The sequence below is a fragment of the Zootoca vivipara genome, chromosome 6 (genome assembly GCF_965207765.1).
Source record: "Zootoca vivipara chromosome 6, rZooViv2.hap1.1, whole genome shotgun sequence".
Classification (NCBI taxonomy): Eukaryota; Metazoa; Chordata; class Lepidosauria; order Squamata; family Lacertidae; genus Zootoca; species Zootoca vivipara.
In genome coordinates, this window is record NC_142589.1 from 40,414,525 (window position 1) to 40,431,560 (window position 17,036).

The following is a 17,036-nucleotide window of genomic DNA, read 5'->3' on the forward strand; positions in this document are numbered from 1 at the left end:
TCAGTGTTTAAAGGCCACTCAACCAAGAGGGCTCCATTTAGCCATCATTACTTCTAATAGTGAACTCGGGTGAGTGCCAACAGGTATGAGGCCATGGAGAAGCGGGATTATCAGCTGCTTAGAGCAAGGGTAGGCAACCTATGGCCCAGGGGCCGGATGCAGCCCAATCACCACCTCAATCCAGCCCGCACACAGTCCAGGAATTGGCATGTTTTTACATGAGTAGAATGTGTCCTCTTATTTAAAATGCATCTCTGGGTTATTCGTGGGCCCTACCTGGTGTTTTTGCATGAGTAGAATGTGTGCTTTTATTTAAATTTCATCTCTGGGTTATTTGTGGGGCATAGGAATTTGTTCATTTTTCCCCCTTCAGAATAAAGTCTGGCCCACCGCATGGTCTGAGGGGGCTGAAAAAGGTTGCTGACCCCTGGCTTAGAGGAAACTAGAAATATGTTGATTTAAATCAATAACCAGGGTACTAAAAACTAGCCCAACGGTTGAGCATGCTTAGTAGAAACAACATTTAATGTCGGAAAGGAAAAATGAGGGCCCAGGAGAGGAATGCCCTGCCTGATTTCCTTCTAATGTAAAACATCCCCAAGAAGCATGTGGTTCACTGCATTTTTTGAACTTGAAGAGGAGCACTACAGCTAGAAGTTGATAACACATTTTGTTGCAGGTTCAGTTAGTCATTACTATCGATCAGGGATTGGAAACCTGTTGCCCTCTACATATTATTTAACTCTCAACAACCATGGCCAGCAGCTAGGAATAGTAAGATAGTAAGTTAAACAACAACTGGAGGGCCACTGCTTTCCCTTTTGTGATATAGATGCACTTAAATACATGAATTTGTCTAATCAGTTTGGTGGCTCACTGTTTTTGCTGGTCCAACAGTAAATAGTGGCCTCAGGCGTTTAAAACTAGAGAAGAATCTTTAGTGCATATTGCCCGAATGGTTCTGCAGGACTTCTCTTCAGCTGGACCAGTTTCACACAATGCCATTTGCTCCTTGGATACATCATTGGAACAAGCAAGAGCTCACCCTGGTACTCAGTGCTGTCCTCAACTAATTTGCTTGTTTTACTTTTGCCTGCTGCCTGTTTTCTTATTCAGTATGTTTTGAGGTGGGTGGGAGACAGGAAGAGGCACCCTGAGGTGAAGAGGAGGAGGTAGGAAGCACAGCAGCTGCCGCCTTTTTAGTAACCTGCTTAAACTTGACGGAAACAAGTGCTCATTCTGATGCTTTTGCAAAAGGCCAGGCTTCTGCTCGAGCAGGATCCAGAATATGGCTGCCTCTTTCAAGGAGATTCCTGCAGAACTGCATGGTACGTAAAAGGCTTTTCATGCAAGGAAAGCCAATAGACCTTTATGGTCACCTTGGTTCTGGATGTCATTTTTGATAGTGGGGTGCTTTTGTGGAAACCTTTCCTCCATTTCCTCAATGTCTTTCAGCGTTTACAGATTAAATCATAGGCCAGAGATTTGAGCTATAATTCTGGCTTTGGGACAGATGTTAGTTTTGATAATGTTTTATGGTGATGGAGGGAAAGGGAGAGCAACCAAACAGAGGTGCTTTAAACTCATAATTTTCAGAAATAAGACTTAAGCTTCAGATGCATTAGGTATACCTGGCTAGCACCAATTTTTCTACACTTATGAGGGTTGGAGCTGCACCTTAAAAATAAGTTGTGACACCAAAAATTATAATAGAGCTGGGCCTTGTAGCCTGTCATCTAGCACTTTCCCTCCAACTGCCATATAAAGGTGCTCAAACAGTAAGAATCTAGAAGGCCTAAAAGAGACAGTAGCCACAAGAGCTACTGTACTTTGAAATCTGAGCAATCTTGCCTGAACAGAAACTCTTGTGCTGCAGTTTAATAAGCAGTAGTTGACAAGCTTCACAAGGCCTGAGAGCTTAATTAACAGCCCAGTGTATCAACTCCCTTTGACTGGCAATTGTTAGCACTGCCTTTAAAAGCAAAAACTGGATACTCTGGCTTCTCTCCAGATAATAAAAATCTTTCACCTTTTAGAAACAAAAATTGCCATGAGCTACAACAGAATTACATTTTTAAGCAGTCAATGTATTTTCCTCAGGTGCCTACCTAGCGGTTGGTTAGGTTGGCCCCCACCAAAATTGTGAAGAAAGATGGAGAGAGCTGGTGATTGCCAAGGTAGCAAGGGATAGTGTGTGTGTGTGTGTGTGTGTGTGTGTGTGTGTGTGTGTGTGTGCCGATACATCTCCTTGCCAAGGGCACAAGGGAGCCTATGTACGTTTCTGATTTTACTATTTAACACACATTGGTGGTGACTCCAGAAAGTTTAGAAACTCCTAATAATGCAGACATGATAATACCAACTGTGCAATAGTCAGTAGGTCAATCAAAAGTAGACTTCCAGCTTATGGGGTCACCTTTCCTCACATTTCAACAAATGTTGTAGCCCAATATAAAAACTGAGGAGGTAGTTCTTTTTTAAAAAAAGAAATGTATTGTCCAGACTAGACATAACATTATGCATTTTTGCATTAAAGCTGTATGGGTGGTTGTTTTCAATGAAAATAGATGGGCACTGATAGGATTGCAGCAGGCATGGAAGGTGAATGTAACCGTTTTTTCCCTCTGCTTCTGTCCTGAGGGAAATCACTCCTTTGTAGCTGCTAATGGAAGGAAATCCCCTGTTGGCATGCTACAATGCCTACAGTTATCAGCTCCACGTGGCCCTGGTGGTGCCATTTGATTTTTTTTTTCTTCAAATGAGCATAATACAAAAAATACTTAGATAACATATCTAGTATGGCCCTTTAGAGGACTTTTTTTCCCCAAGGTAGAAAGTGAGCTATCTAATTTTAGCACAACGTTTAGCCAATTCCCAAAGGCTCTGGTCCTGGTTCTGTGCCCAGCCTCACCTTAATATTCATATTCCTTGCTATCATTTTGGCAGCTAATTTTTATTTATTTATCTGGGAGTAAGCCCTATTGAACTTGGGACTGCTTCTGAGTAGACACATGCTGCTAGAATGCAAAATATTGTGACCCTGACCCATGTACATTTATGCATTTTAAAATTTTATTTAATGTATTTTTATACCGCTTAATTACCAAAGTTTATAAGCAGGAATTTGGCAACTTGGCTTAATTTTATTCAAGCACGTATTTTTTAAATAAAATTTAACAGTTTTCTCTAGACTGCCCACGGTCCCATCCTGCTTGAGAAAAGTTTTATGAAAGCTCAAGCCCAGTTTAGAGATTGTGGCAAGGATCTCCTCCCCTCTTTTAGGGGCTTCTGTAAAAGAAAGAGTCTGTCACATGTCTGCAGGCCATTTATTTATCCTGTCTTGTCTCTTTTTCAGAAAGCATCACCAATTTATTAGGGACACATGATGTCATCCTGCTGGATGCTCAACTCCACATCAAATCCAAAGTTGAAAATATTGTCCTGGTATGTTTTGATGCTTTGGTGTGTGTGTTTAAATTTATAATGTTTTATTTATTAAATTTGTATACCACCCTTAATGCAATGATCATAGGGTGGTTCGCAACACACACAGTTATTCTATTGTTGGAAATCACCTTGAGACTTTTGCTCTGAAATGCAGCTTATAAATAGTCTTAATAAGTCTTCACAACCTACTTTGCAAAGGACAGCCCTCTATTTGAAGGATTGCCTGATCCAAATACAGAGATGAGGAACCCTAAGAAAAGATAGCAGGTGCCTTGAAGTTGGCAATCCACAATTATGGCACCTGAGCAGCAGGCTGATCAGGCACATAAGAGAACCTGATCAGTCTTCAGCCATAACAGGAAGATGCAGGGCTTTTTTCAGTTGGAAATCACTGGAACTCAGTTCCAGCACCTCATTTTCTAGGAAAATAACACAGGTGAGGTATATTGCACTTCTTATTTAAATTACAGCAATCCTTTGAAAATTTGCACCTGTACCTATAAATTAGGGACCCAGGTGGCGCTGTGGTTAAACCACAGAACCTAGGGCTTGCCGATCAGAAGGTCGGCAGTTCGAATCCCTGTGACGGGGTGAGCTCCCGTTGCTTGGTCCCAGCTCCTGCCAACCTAGCAGTTCGAAAGCACGTCAAAATGCAAGTAGATAAATAGGAACCGCTACAGCGGGAAGGTAAACGGCGTTTCCATGTGCTGCTCTGGTTTGCCAGAAGCGGCTTTGTCATGCTGGCCACATGACCTGGAAGCTATACGCCGGCTCCCTCGGCCAATAATGCGAGATGAGCGCGCAACCCCAGAGTCGGTCACGACTGGACCTAATGGTCAGGGGTCCCTTTACCCTTTACCTTTACCTATAAATTAGCACATGTACATTTTATGCAATTCTGTGTGCTTGTTCTTGATCGTGCAGTTTTAAGTGGCCACCTATGATGCAATACTTTATTTGGGGACTGTAGGACTGAGGCTGTAGGACTCTTCACCGTTTTCACTCATAAATCCCTGTACTGAATGTGGAAATGCAGTTAGGCCTCCTCCTCATCTCTGCTCTCTTTGGCCTTGCCTTCTTATCCAGGTTTTGATGCCCTGGCGAGCCCTGGTGGTGCTGGCAAAACTCCCGGTCAAGGTAAGACCTGCCCTGACTATGGTTTCTGTTAGGACTTTTTTGTATTGGATCAGCTTCTTATTTGTTGCAGATTGTTTCTTCAGCTTGTAAACAGCCTTGTGTGTTGTAATATAGGAAGGTGGCATATAAATTAAAAGTAAAATGAAATGAAATGAACCTGAACCCCAGAGCTCTCTTCTCGGAGCAGTTAGCCGTTCTAGTCAGGTCTGCACTCCTTCCTAAAATACCACATTTTCAGTTGGTCTCTGAAGGCCCAAGAAGCCTTGGTGGCTTCATATTATTCCCCACCCCCCAAGAGTGTAATTCTAGCATTGTGTGGGATTTGCTTTTTTTTCTTTTTTTCATTGCAATAGTTTTTACTTTAATTTACAAATATAAATTTATAACAATACCAAATTCATATCCGTATAAAGAGATTTCTCTGAATCTTGAGACCTCCCTCCCCATCCCCTCCATGGGATATTGTCAACATTTTAAACTGTGTATTATTTCATAATCTATATTTTGTATCTGTCCATATTGTCCATTGTGTGTGTTACATTATAAGTGAGATTAAAATCCTGCTGATGTTTTCATCTGCTTACAGTGGTCTCCTAAATAAAATTTTCCAACTCTTTATTGAAGTTTTTGTCTTCTTAGTTCCTGAGCTTTCTGGTCAGTTTTGCCATTTCAGTGTAGTCTAACAACTTTGTTTGTGCATAGTACAGGATTTCTTGATTAGTTAGGAATTCTCCCCAAACTAAAAATCCCCTCATGCTGTTACATAATATGCTATTTCATTACCACAGGAGTCTTAGGCAAACCCTAGGCACAAACTGAATGACAAACCAGTGAAATTTCTCACTGGTTGTTTTTTAAATTTTTTAATTAATATTCTACTACTTTTTGCTTTAATGCAGTTCATGGTTCTTTTTTGAGGCTCAGCTTTCAGGTCTTTCTTGATGGGAAGTGGGAGGGATACGTCCTTAATTTATTTACTGTATATCACAGGCTTTGTATACTGTTTCATAATAATAATAAATTTCTAAGCTGTTTCCATAAAATATTCATTACAAAATATCAATAAAATAAGACTTTTAAAAACAGGAGACAAAATATCAAAATATAGATAAAATAAAATCATTTTTAAAAATAAATGTTTTTACATGTAAGGCTCGGCTTGCCTAAACAAAACAGTTTTTGACAGGGTCCAAAAACAGTATGATGCCACCTGCCTAATATCAACAGGCAGGGAGCTCCATATAACTTTCTGCTTTGAAATGCTAAAGTATAAACTGTTGTGCAACTCTCCCCTTCCGAAAACATGTATTATTTCATAGAATTGTAGAGTTGGAAGGGACCTTAACCTGCAGGAGAGCTGTGCTCACTGCTTATGTAAGAGAAGATGATATGAAAGCATTTTCTGTGTTAGTAAATATCTGAAGAATAAAATATCGTTATTGCATCGGTTATGGAGGACACACACATACAGGTGTACATTTTAGGTTTCCCTTTTAAATGTATTGGCTACCTGATCCCTCCGCACTTACCTAACCTTGCATGTGTCCATCTGCAGGTACAAGTTAGCTTCAGCTTCTTAGCTGTGCAGAACATCAGCATAGGAGGAGATTACCGGGTGAGTGCAAGATGTATTGGGATCAGGCTGTTGTGATTCTCTCACTGTGATACAGACATTAAGCACACTTTTCCTCCCCTCCCTATGGGGCAAGGGTCTAGTAGTTTTTTTTGGGGGGGGGCAGGTGCCAGATAATCTTTCCCCACAGTAAATGCTACAAAGCTGTCATGTGTGCACATAGCCCAATAATTTGTATATAACTGGTCCCAAATATTCATATTCATTTTTAATCATGTCCTTAAACCAACAAGGCCATCCTTAATGTTGCCATTTTATTTTATTCCATTCCATTTTATTTACTATGTCTACTTCTGTACCTTCTGTAACAAAACTGATGTACAGAAATGAAGGTGATGTTTTCTTGGCACTGGAAATAAAACGACAGGGAAGCTTTCAGCTGCTTGATTTATGTGTGTCAGACCACTGTAAAATGCACAGAAGTGGGACCAGTAAATTTTTTGATTGCTCTGACATTAAACAGCCAGTCTATTGTCATTAAAATTACTCATGTCCAGCAGTTAAAGGGCAGTAGACGACATTCTCTCTTGGTAAAGAAAAAAAATCCCGTTTCTGATGCTTACTGAAGAATCAAAGGGCACTCACTCCCCAAATTGGAAACAAAAAAAGAATTGCACCACTTTCTGTTTTTGATTGGTTTAATACAGTGCGGACAAATGCCTTAATGAGCCATCTGGCCCACTATAAAAGTATGTAATAAATAAGTGTATACCATCAGTCTTTAAATGGTGAGTCAGGACTCAATCCTGGGCCATGGACTGATCTACCACCCTACAAATATATAGTAAAAAATTAAGAAATTGGTCCCTAGATGTATGCTTGTGTTAAAAGTGTCTGAAAATGTTGACTGCTGCCTTAGACAGTGGGCATTTGGGCAGCACTAGTAAGTGGATGTTTGTATTCTGACTATATTTTTCACGTTTATGTATTTATTGTTATTGTATTTTTACTCTTTGTCATAAAGAGGATTCTTTGAAGAGAAAAGTAAACTATACATTTAATAAACCCCAAAACTTATCTATACACATTTGTTGAACACTGCATTTATCAGCTACTGAAGTGTTAAGTTTCAATATAATATGCATCCATATTCATTATTCTCACTTTTGTTATGTATTATTTATTTTGTGCCTAATTTTTTTGTATTCAGCTGTAATGCATTCTGTTCTTGTTGCAATTGTTTGTAATGCATTTAGCCTAAGTGTTAAGCACATTAACACCTTTGTACTTCTATTAAGTTCTAGTTATATTTAATTTATTTATATTAACAATTCATGTTATAGTCTTATCCTTATATTTTACTTTTTAAAAAGGAAACAAACCAGGAACTGCAATTCAGCAGCTAAAATCCCAGTTTGGCTCCCCCTTTGCACGAACCAATTGTTTCTCTTTTGTGCTAACAATTCTTGGAAATTTATTACCTCTGTTTCGCACCAATTTTTGCTTTTTATGTGTTCACTAGTTGGCCCTGCCACGCGTTGCGGTGGCTCAGTTTGTTAAATGGAGCCTCAGAGTCCCACTTCAGATTCCCCTCACCTTCAGAGTCCCCCTGTTTTTTGTGTGTTATGTTTACATAGCCGCATCCCTGTGTCTCCCCCCACCGTGTTCTGTCCCTCCTCCCCCATCCCCCGGTTCATCCCTGTAATTGGGCTGTCCCAACCTATGACCTATTCGCCCCCCCATCCCCCCCGGCAGGCCCCTACCACCACTTGGCCTAGTCTGGAAAGCGGCCTAGTCTGCTGCGGCCTATTCAGTCTGCTGGGCAATGTTGGGCCTTGTTGCTGCAAAAGGCCTGTTTTCAGTTGCTTGCTGTGGAATTTTGTGATGTCATCTGGTGGCACAGCTTTCGAAGCAGAAGCGTGCGTTCTGTCTTTCTGTTAGATGCTGCTGGAGTCTTCAGACCTTCTGCTGGTGATGTCTGATTTGGGTGCTACTTTTTGTGTTTAATCATTATTTTAGGTGTTAAAGGGGGGGGGGAATTATGCCATATCCCTCCCTGATGGGCAAGGTACGCTTTGTCCTAATTTGATGCAATGTTGTTCAGCGGTTACGGAGCAAGGCTGTGACCTCCATGCACACAGTGGGAACATTTTTATATATATAGAAGACTATGTGTTCGTTTTTCACAAGTGAAATATTGGAGGCTATGGAACAGGTCTAATTTTTCACCGCAGGGACCAAAAGAACTCAAATTTAGCAGGAATATTTTCTAAATATTCCTGCTAAATTCTTACAGATTTTTCTTACAGAGAAGATGTTTCTTACAGAAAAGATGACGCATATATGCAAACATAATTATTAGATCCCCACCTCCCAAATCTACAAACAATAAAAAAGATTCCTTCAGTAGCACCTTAAAGACCAACTAAGTTTATATTTTGGTATGAGCTTTCGTGTGCATGCACACTTCTTCAGATACACTAGAAACAGAAGTGTCAGACCCTATATATATACAGAGGGTGGTGGGGGTGGGTGGGAATGGGAGATGGGCTGATGGGAGTGGTAAACCTGTAGATGGGTGTTAATGGCTGCTGATGGCTGCAATTAGTCCTGGGCTGAGGTGCTAAAGAAAGCTTGATCATGCATAATGAGATAAGAATCCGATATCTCTATTCATCCCAGGTGCTTCCATGGTTTTAAGCTTGGTAATGATTTCCAATTCAGCAACTTCTCAGGACTATTTAATTGCTCATCTTCTAACATTGTGTATGCCATCAAATGCCAACGGTGCCCTTCAGCTCTCTATATTGGACAAACAGGCCAAACCCTACGCCAAAGGATAAATGGACATAAATCTGACATCAGGAACCATAAGACTGAAAAACCAGTAGGAGAACACTTCAATCTCCCAGGACATTCTATACAAGATCTCAAAGCAGCTGTTTTATTACAGAGAAATTTCAGGAACAGACTGGAAAGGGAAGTTGCTGAATTGGAAATCATTACCAAGCTTAAAACCATGGAAGCACCTGGGATGAATAGAGATATCGGATTCTTATCTCATTATGCATGATCAAGCTTTCTTTAGCACCTCAGCCCAGGACTAATTGCAGCCATCAGCAGCCATTAACACCCATCTACAGGTTTACCACTCCCATCAGCCCATCTCCCATTCCCACCCACCCCCACCACCCTCTGTATATATATAGGGTCTGACACTTCTGTTTCTAGTGTATCTGAAGAAGTGTGCATGCACACGAAAGCTCATACCAAAATATAAACTTAGTTGGTCTTTAAGGTGCTACTGAAGGAATTTTTTTTATTTTGCTTCGACTCAGACCAACACGGCTACCTTCCTGTAACTGTTAATAAAAAAGATGTTAAACTGATTTGTTTGATGATTGATTCAGACTTTGAAATTAGCCTAGATTTGAATTGTTTGCCAGTTACTGCTCCACAATCTTTACTAATCAGATTAGAGTGTAGTGAAGAGGACAGTTTGGGATCTATGAAAGAAGAGTTGCTTGCCGCATGGTTCCAGGGCCATAAGCATCATTTGGCTTATTTTGTGCCAGATATTGCTTTAGATTCTTTTTTATACACTTTTTTCCTACATGGTATTTTTTTGTTCTGTGCTTGAGGTTCTTTTGCCTTTGTGTGTGTCTCTCTGTGTGTGTTTTTAAAGCACAGGTGTATTATCAAGTGTCCTTACACCATATTCTTCCTTAAGCTCAAAGCTCTTATGAGGACCTTGGACATTGCTGAGGTCCACATCTATTTAACTTCAGCGGTGATATAACAAAAGGCACTTTCTCATAATACATCATGTAATTCTCCCTCTTTCAAAAAGTTCCCCGAGGATATAGATCATCTCAGTGGGTGGGCAGGGAATAAAATGTTTTAAAATCAACTCAGTCTTCTATGGAGAAAGACACATTTGGAGCCTGGGGAGTGAAAATATTTACAAATGTTCAATATTTTAGCCATTTTGCTGGAAGATTTTTCTTTAGATAGAAAGTATGGGATTTTTAATATACCCTTTCTACTTGCTTTCCTTTCTTTTCTTTTATGATATGAGCATCTTCTGTGTAGCTCATCTTCTTTTCCAGAGGAGAATTGGGGTTATTACATCTTCTTTTTTGCCTGGGATAATTTCATAATACCTCCCTTCTCTAAAGAAAATTACTCCTTTTAATTTAATAGTAATAGTGAGAAGAAAAAGCTCGTGTGCGTTGGACAACAAAATGAGTATCAATGTTTTATTATAAATTCTTTATCATTACAAATATTATTATTTTAGTACCCTTGTTTAAAATAATGTGTATTATGAGATAAAAACTACAGTGGTACCTCGACAACCGAACGATTCGACTTCCGAAGGTTTCGACTTCCGAAGTCGACAACCCGGAAGTCTTTTCACCATGTGTGCGTCCTGCGCAAAGCGGTGTGCACGGGCGGCGCGTGTACTGAAGCGTGAAATTGTGTTATGTGCAGAAGCGGTGCTTCGACAACTGAATACTTCGACTTATGAAGACGGCTGCGGAACAGATCGTCTTCGTAAGTCGAGGTACCACTGTATTGTTTAAATACTGAACCTTTAAATAGAAAATATCTGCCCTCATATGTCTTCTCTTCTACTTAAGGTTGTCGTGGAGACAGATAAATCTTCTTTTGAATTTGAGTTCTTGTCATTGGATGATTTGGAGCATATGGTCATCCACGTGGTCACATCTCTGAAGAAGATCTTTCTAATTTCTTCACCTGGGTAAGGGGGTTTTGTAGTTTACCAAGGTTGTACATATTTTGGAGACTTTTGAACAGGTGGGGGAACCGGTGGCCCTGTATATATTGTTAGACTACGATTTTCACAATCTCTGCCCATTAACTATGCTGGCTGGAGCTGATGGGAGTTGGAGCCGAACAAAATCTGGTGGGACACAGGTTCCCCAGCCTACATTAGAAGATATGGGCTGAACGCTGGTGACCAGGGCCAAACTAGTTAGATGAGTTTGGAGTGGTTATTATTATATAGCACATTAGCATGCTCAAATCAGGTACATTATCTTAAATAAAACATACAACAGGGCTAGTCACCATGGTACTGTCCAGATATTTTGGACTACAGCTTCCATCATCCTTGGCTATTCTGGCTGGGTTTGATGGGAGTTGTAGTACACAACATCTGGAGGGTGTCACATTGGTTATCCCTGCCTCACAACAACCCTTTAAATCAGGGCATTGTTATTATGCTTCACATTGCAGGTATGAAGATGTGGGGTGAAACAGTAGAGAACTTAAGAGATAGTGGTATGCCTAAGGATTTCCTATAGACTCATTACATGATTTGAACAAGTGACTTATTGGTTAACAGTTCAGTCTTATACCCACTATCCTATACTAGCATCTGTTTCCCAAAAGCATCTTGTCTGAAACATCTGTTACGCTTGAAAGGGGGATACATGAGTGGACAGTGTTGTTATATGATTTAGGCCAGGCACCCCCAAACTGTGGCCCTCCAGATGTTTTGGCCTACAACTCCCATGATCCCTAGCTAACAGGACCAGTGGTCAGGGATGATGGGAATTGTAGTCCAAAACATCTGGAGGGCCAAAGTCTGGGGATGTCTGATTTAGGCACTAGATGGCTGTGGACGTAATTGTATGTAGGTGGAATTAGGAGCTTCCTGTGTCTGTCCTGATAATAACGTTTTTGTCCAACTTTCTGACTTGTGTGTCCTCTAAGCCTTCAATGGAAAAAAATGTAATGGGTTTTTCCCTTTGTTTTGAAGAAACCTACTCCAAAATGCCTCCCCCATCTTGCTCGACAGAATAAAATCGATAACAGATTCCTTGGAAGAATTGCTAAAGGAAAATCAAGGCCCATGTGGTAATCTTTATTTATGAAAATTATTGGAGGAAAATATGTTGGAAGTAATTGTTGAGCCAAACTACAGTTGTGAAGAACGTAAGAAGTGTAAACTAGGGAGGAGAAAATATATCAATTCTGGTTTCTCATTTTTCTTCCCAATTTCGCATCTGTTTGCAATTATTGTTTTAAAAAAATCCTCATGGAAATTCACCAGCATTTGTGTAAATTTCTCCTAATATACAGATTTATTTATGCAGTTTCTCCTGATATAATGAATTTAATGTTATCTTCATTAACATATTCAATTATATGCACACTTTGCCCTAGTTTTGTTACCCATTCCTTGGCTGGAGAAGTGTACTGTACTGCAAAATTTGGAGAACGCAAATTTTAAAGGCTAATGTTTCAGTTTCTTTAATGTTTCTGAAAGTTTGAGTTAGGTAGACTCCTCTCTGTAAAGTGAATCAAATTTCTCCCCTATCCCTAGTCTAAACTAGCCTTTAAAATATGCTTACAAAAGCTTTTAGGTTTTTTTAAAAAGTGAGCTACTGGGGGTCGTAGGGAAAGGACGTATGGCTCCATCTCTCCTCAGAGAGCCCACTGTTTCCTATATTGGGCACAGAGGAGGCACAGAACTTGTTTATCCACCTGCATGCAGTTTCTAGTTGTGTGTGGCAACTAGGTGAGTGCTTAAATACAAGGCTAGTTTAAACATACTATTAAACTGGTGGTAAAACTAAAGCTTACTTCCCTTAGAGTGCTCAAGCCTTTAAAAAAATCTGACAATTCTGATTTCATCTGAATTTAGCATAAGAACACATTGGAAAATAGGGCTGCAGGGTGTATGTGTGTTTTTGACCTTTGCTTCAGAAGCACAGAGTTGCTAGTAGCTGCCAATCTGGCACCCTTTCTAGGAATCATTTTATGTAGAACTTGCCCTAGACTGAAGATGCTTATGCAGCCATCCCCATGTGCACATATGTTCAATCTTTCTCTTGATTAAGACTGCCATCCTCTATTGGTTTACCTGGGAGTAAGCTTCACCGAACACAACAATAGTTATTTCCAAGTAAACTTTCATAGGATTGGTCCATAGAATATTTATATCCTGCCTTAGCAATTATTGATTATCTTCATAGCGGTTCACAAAATGATAATATATGAACCAATTTTAAACAACATCTTAAAAATGAAACAGAAGAAGAAGACGAAGAAGAAGAAGAAGCCGCCAGACAGTAAAATGGGAGATGAAATTGCAGCTAAAGCTAAGCAGCAGCATCCAATTAAGCATTATAAACCATTAAAGGTCTGGGCAAGTAGGCTGCTTTGTGCATCAGCTGTATATATGAGATGATGGTTTCTATGGTTGTGCAGCTGTCAAGTGGCCAGTTGCCAAGGAGGTCAGCAGGGCTCCTGTGCTATTTAAATAGTTGTGAAGAAGAGAGAATTTTAGCATTGGCAGCTTTTTGTCACATGGTGTGGTAGTTAGGAGGGTTGAATTGGGGAAACCATGGTTTAAATCCCAATTCAGCTGTGAAACTCACTGAGTGACTTTTGGTCATTCTTTCTTTCTGATGCTGCCTAACCAACCTAACCTGCTGTGAGCTCCTTCAAAAAAAAAAAAGGGCAGGGATAAAAATGTAAGAAATACAAGATTGATATACAGTCAAAGCACTCCTAGTTCAAACATGTCCAAACTTTTCAGTAGCTAGATATGCTGTTGTAACAAATGAGGCCTGTTGAGATATTTACAAATTGGAGGAATGAAGCTGGTGGCAACTCACATATTTTCTCCACTACTGCTTTACTTTATCTCAAATGTACTCTCTTTTATAGTTTTTTCTTAGTTTTGTTTTATTTTTTTAGATTTTACAGCTGTATTTTCTATTTTTGTATTCAGAAGGATTGTTGGCAGGGTTGAGGAGCGAAGGATGGGGGTGATTATTACTAATGGCCCAAATATTTGATTTGGGCAAAGTATCTTCTTGGCTCAGAATATCTATATCTTGTGATTTTCCTGCATTATATAAATGTTTAAAAGTAATCACTTTTATATGGCCTGTCTTAAATTCTTCGGAGTCTTCAAATACCATAATCTCTGAAATCTCTTTATCACCCATGCAAGATAGGTGTATATTAATTGACCTGAAGAGATAGTGGTTTACCTAAGACCAGCTACTAAGTTTCTGGCAAAGGAGAGGTTTGGATCTATAACTTGGATCAGCCTGCAAATTCTGTTCTGCAACATTAACTGCTAATATCCTCACATTTACAGGTGGGTTTTCAGAGACATACGCTGCTCTCTGTGATTACAGTGGCCTCCCTTTCCAAGAGGAGATCCAGTGGGTAAGACACAAGAGTTAAATTAGTCATTCCAAAACAACATGCCACAACTCTGTGGCAGAAAAAAAGTAATGACCCGAAAATGCCACCGTTTCCTTGTCTCCCATTGCATCAAGGAGTTTAATGTGTGCATGCACTTTTTCCAGATGGTGATTTGGCAACTCATTTGTGTCCGTACTCCCCCAGTTCCATCCTGCATGACCTGTGTACAATTATTATTTTTTGGGTAAAGTACATTGGTACCTTGGTTTAAGAACAGCTTAGTTTATGAACAACCTGGATTAAGAATGCTGCAAACCCAGAAGTAGGTGTTTTGGTTTGTGAACTTTGCCTTGGAAGCAGAACATGTTCTGCTTCCTGTTGAGTGTGTTTAAGAACTCTTTGGTTTAAGAACGGACTTCCGGGACGGATTAAGTACCAAGGTACCACTGTAGTTCTCAAGACACAGGTATGCCAAGAGTCTGGCTCAGCATAGTGATATTAATCTCATAATTACTCTTGAGTGGAACTCTTCTGCTTAGAGGTTGCCAAGTAGTGCTGTTAGCATCTTTGCCATTATGTGAATTTGCCAAATGATCTCTTACCCCCCTGCAATGTGCTAATGTATTTTATTTTTATTTTTCAAGGATGTGGATAATATTTATCACAACCAGGAATGCAGGGAGTTCAACCTGCTGGATTTCAACCACCTCCACAGCCAGTGAGTCCATATAAAAAAAAATGGGTGGGGAGTGAGAAGGGTGAAATCCATGAGGTTGTATTGAAAGCTAGACCTATGCAGATTAGACCCTTTGTAGGTAATGAACATGACTAATTTAAATTCATTCATTTCAATGAGTAGGACTTCATTGAATATCATCTGATATGCAGTCATACCATACAGTCTTAAAATAGCATGAAATCAACAATATTCTAAGGAATTCAGTCTCCCAGTTCAAGCCATGTTTATGTGTCAGTGCAAAGCTTGGCTGAGCAATGCTGTGTGCATTTGAGTTTCAAGATACTCAATGAAGCAATTGTGTGATTCCCTTCAATTCCCCTCATCTTCCCTGCATTGGCCCCAAGTGTGTCTGACTAGAATGTAGCTGAAGACCTCCATAAGTAGGCAGACCTTTTGAATCTAGATCTAATGGGGAGTTACTGTGTTAGACAACTTTAAATAATCTTTATTGGGGTTTTTTTTATAAAAAATAAACTGTTCTTTTAAAAAAATCAAGTGAATTGAGTGTAGATTTTAACTGTTTAAATTCTAAACTAATTACTTTGTAGAACTGAATAAGCTAGCAGGTGGCGCTGTGGGTTAAACCACTGAGCCTAGGGCTTGCCAATCAGAAGGTCGGCAGTTCGAATCCCCACGATGGGGTGAGCTCCCGTTGTTCTGTCCCAGCTCCTGCCAACCTAGCAGTTCGAAAATACGTCAAAGTGCAAGTAGATAAATAGGTACTGCTACAGTAGGAAGGTAAACAGCATTTCCGTGTGCTGCTCTGGTTCGCCAGAAGTAGCTTTGTCATGCTGGCCACATGACCTGGAAGCTGTACGCTAGCTCCCTCGGCCAATAATGGAGATGAGTGCCACAACCCCAGAGTCGATCACGACTGGACCTAACGGTCAGGGGTACCTTTACCCTTTACTGGTTGGGTGCATAGTTGATTAGGATAGGTGGATGGGGCCAATGGATAGCTGAGTTGTTGAGCACCTGCTTTGTATGCAGAAGGTCCCATTCTTGGTTCAATTACTGGCATCTCTAGGTAGGGCTGGGATATTTCCCTACCTGAAACCCTGAAGAGATGCTGCCAGTGAGTGCAGGCAATACTGAGCTAGATGGAACAATGGTACAACTTGACAGAAGACATTTTCTATGTAATATTGCTTTGTCCTGTTGCAGAGATGTGGCTCTTAGTGTGACTAGCCTGTCATTGAATCAGTGGTTCACAAGGCTGTGCTGCAAGGACTTCAAACTGGTGAGTGCAATGTGCTAGGCTTTTTGGCAAGGACCTCCCTGAGAAGCATAAGACCACAGGATGCAGCCTCCTTGCTGAAGCCACAAGCAGGTCTGGGTCTGGTCATTGCCTGGATGGGAGACTGCCTGCAAATCCCATGTATACCACCTTGAATTCTGTGATGGAAGAAAGGCAGAATATAAATAAAACAAATAAATATAAATTGGAGAGGGATCACCAGAGTACATGCTTCACGTGCAGAAGGGCCTGGGTTCAATCCCTGACACCCCCAATTGAAAGCATCAGGGAGTATGTGATGTGAAAAGTGCCTGGAGTGGTGGTGCCAGTTAAGAGTAGATAATACTAGCTAGATGGACCTGGTTTTAAAAGCATCCTTCTTAGTTCTTATGATGATGATGATGACGACAACAACAATGGTTGGCATTTGTGTGGGCAAAATTAATAAAGTACAATATTAGAAACACAATACAAAACAATAAAAAGAATAAAAATATACTTCTTGCAGATTTACAACATAATATAAACTATAAAACTGAGACACTCAGATTAAAAGCACTAGTTATTTAAAAACTCTGGCTGAATAAGGAGATATGTGCCTGCCATCAAAAAGAGCATAAGGATGGTGCCAGGCAAGCCTCTATTGGGATGCTATTCCATAAGCATGGTGCTGTTACCAAGGAGGCCATCTCCTGGTAGCCACTGAATTT

General features: G+C 40.2%; 1 protein-coding gene across 1 annotated transcript in view; it reads left to right on the forward strand.

Annotated features, from left to right (window-relative positions):
* The first annotated feature begins 627 nt into the window (after nt 1–627).
* CARMIL2 (capping protein regulator and myosin 1 linker 2) overlaps nt 628–17,036 on the forward strand; it is a 72,004-nt gene continuing 55,595 nt past the window's right edge. Inside the window, exons 1-9 of the mRNA XM_035118562.3 lie at nt 628–1,328; nt 3,356–3,444; nt 4,534–4,584; nt 6,140–6,199; nt 10,801–10,922; nt 11,946–12,043; nt 14,301–14,371; nt 14,995–15,068; nt 16,254–16,329. Of these exons, the coding sequence (XP_034974453.3) occupies nt 1,289–1,328; nt 3,356–3,444; nt 4,534–4,584; nt 6,140–6,199; nt 10,801–10,922; nt 11,946–12,043; nt 14,301–14,371; nt 14,995–15,068; nt 16,254–16,329 (681 nt within the window). The 5' untranslated portion in view covers nt 628–1,288. The remainder of the gene's footprint in view (nt 1,329–3,355; nt 3,445–4,533; nt 4,585–6,139; nt 6,200–10,800; nt 10,923–11,945; nt 12,044–14,300; nt 14,372–14,994; nt 15,069–16,253; nt 16,330–17,036) is intronic.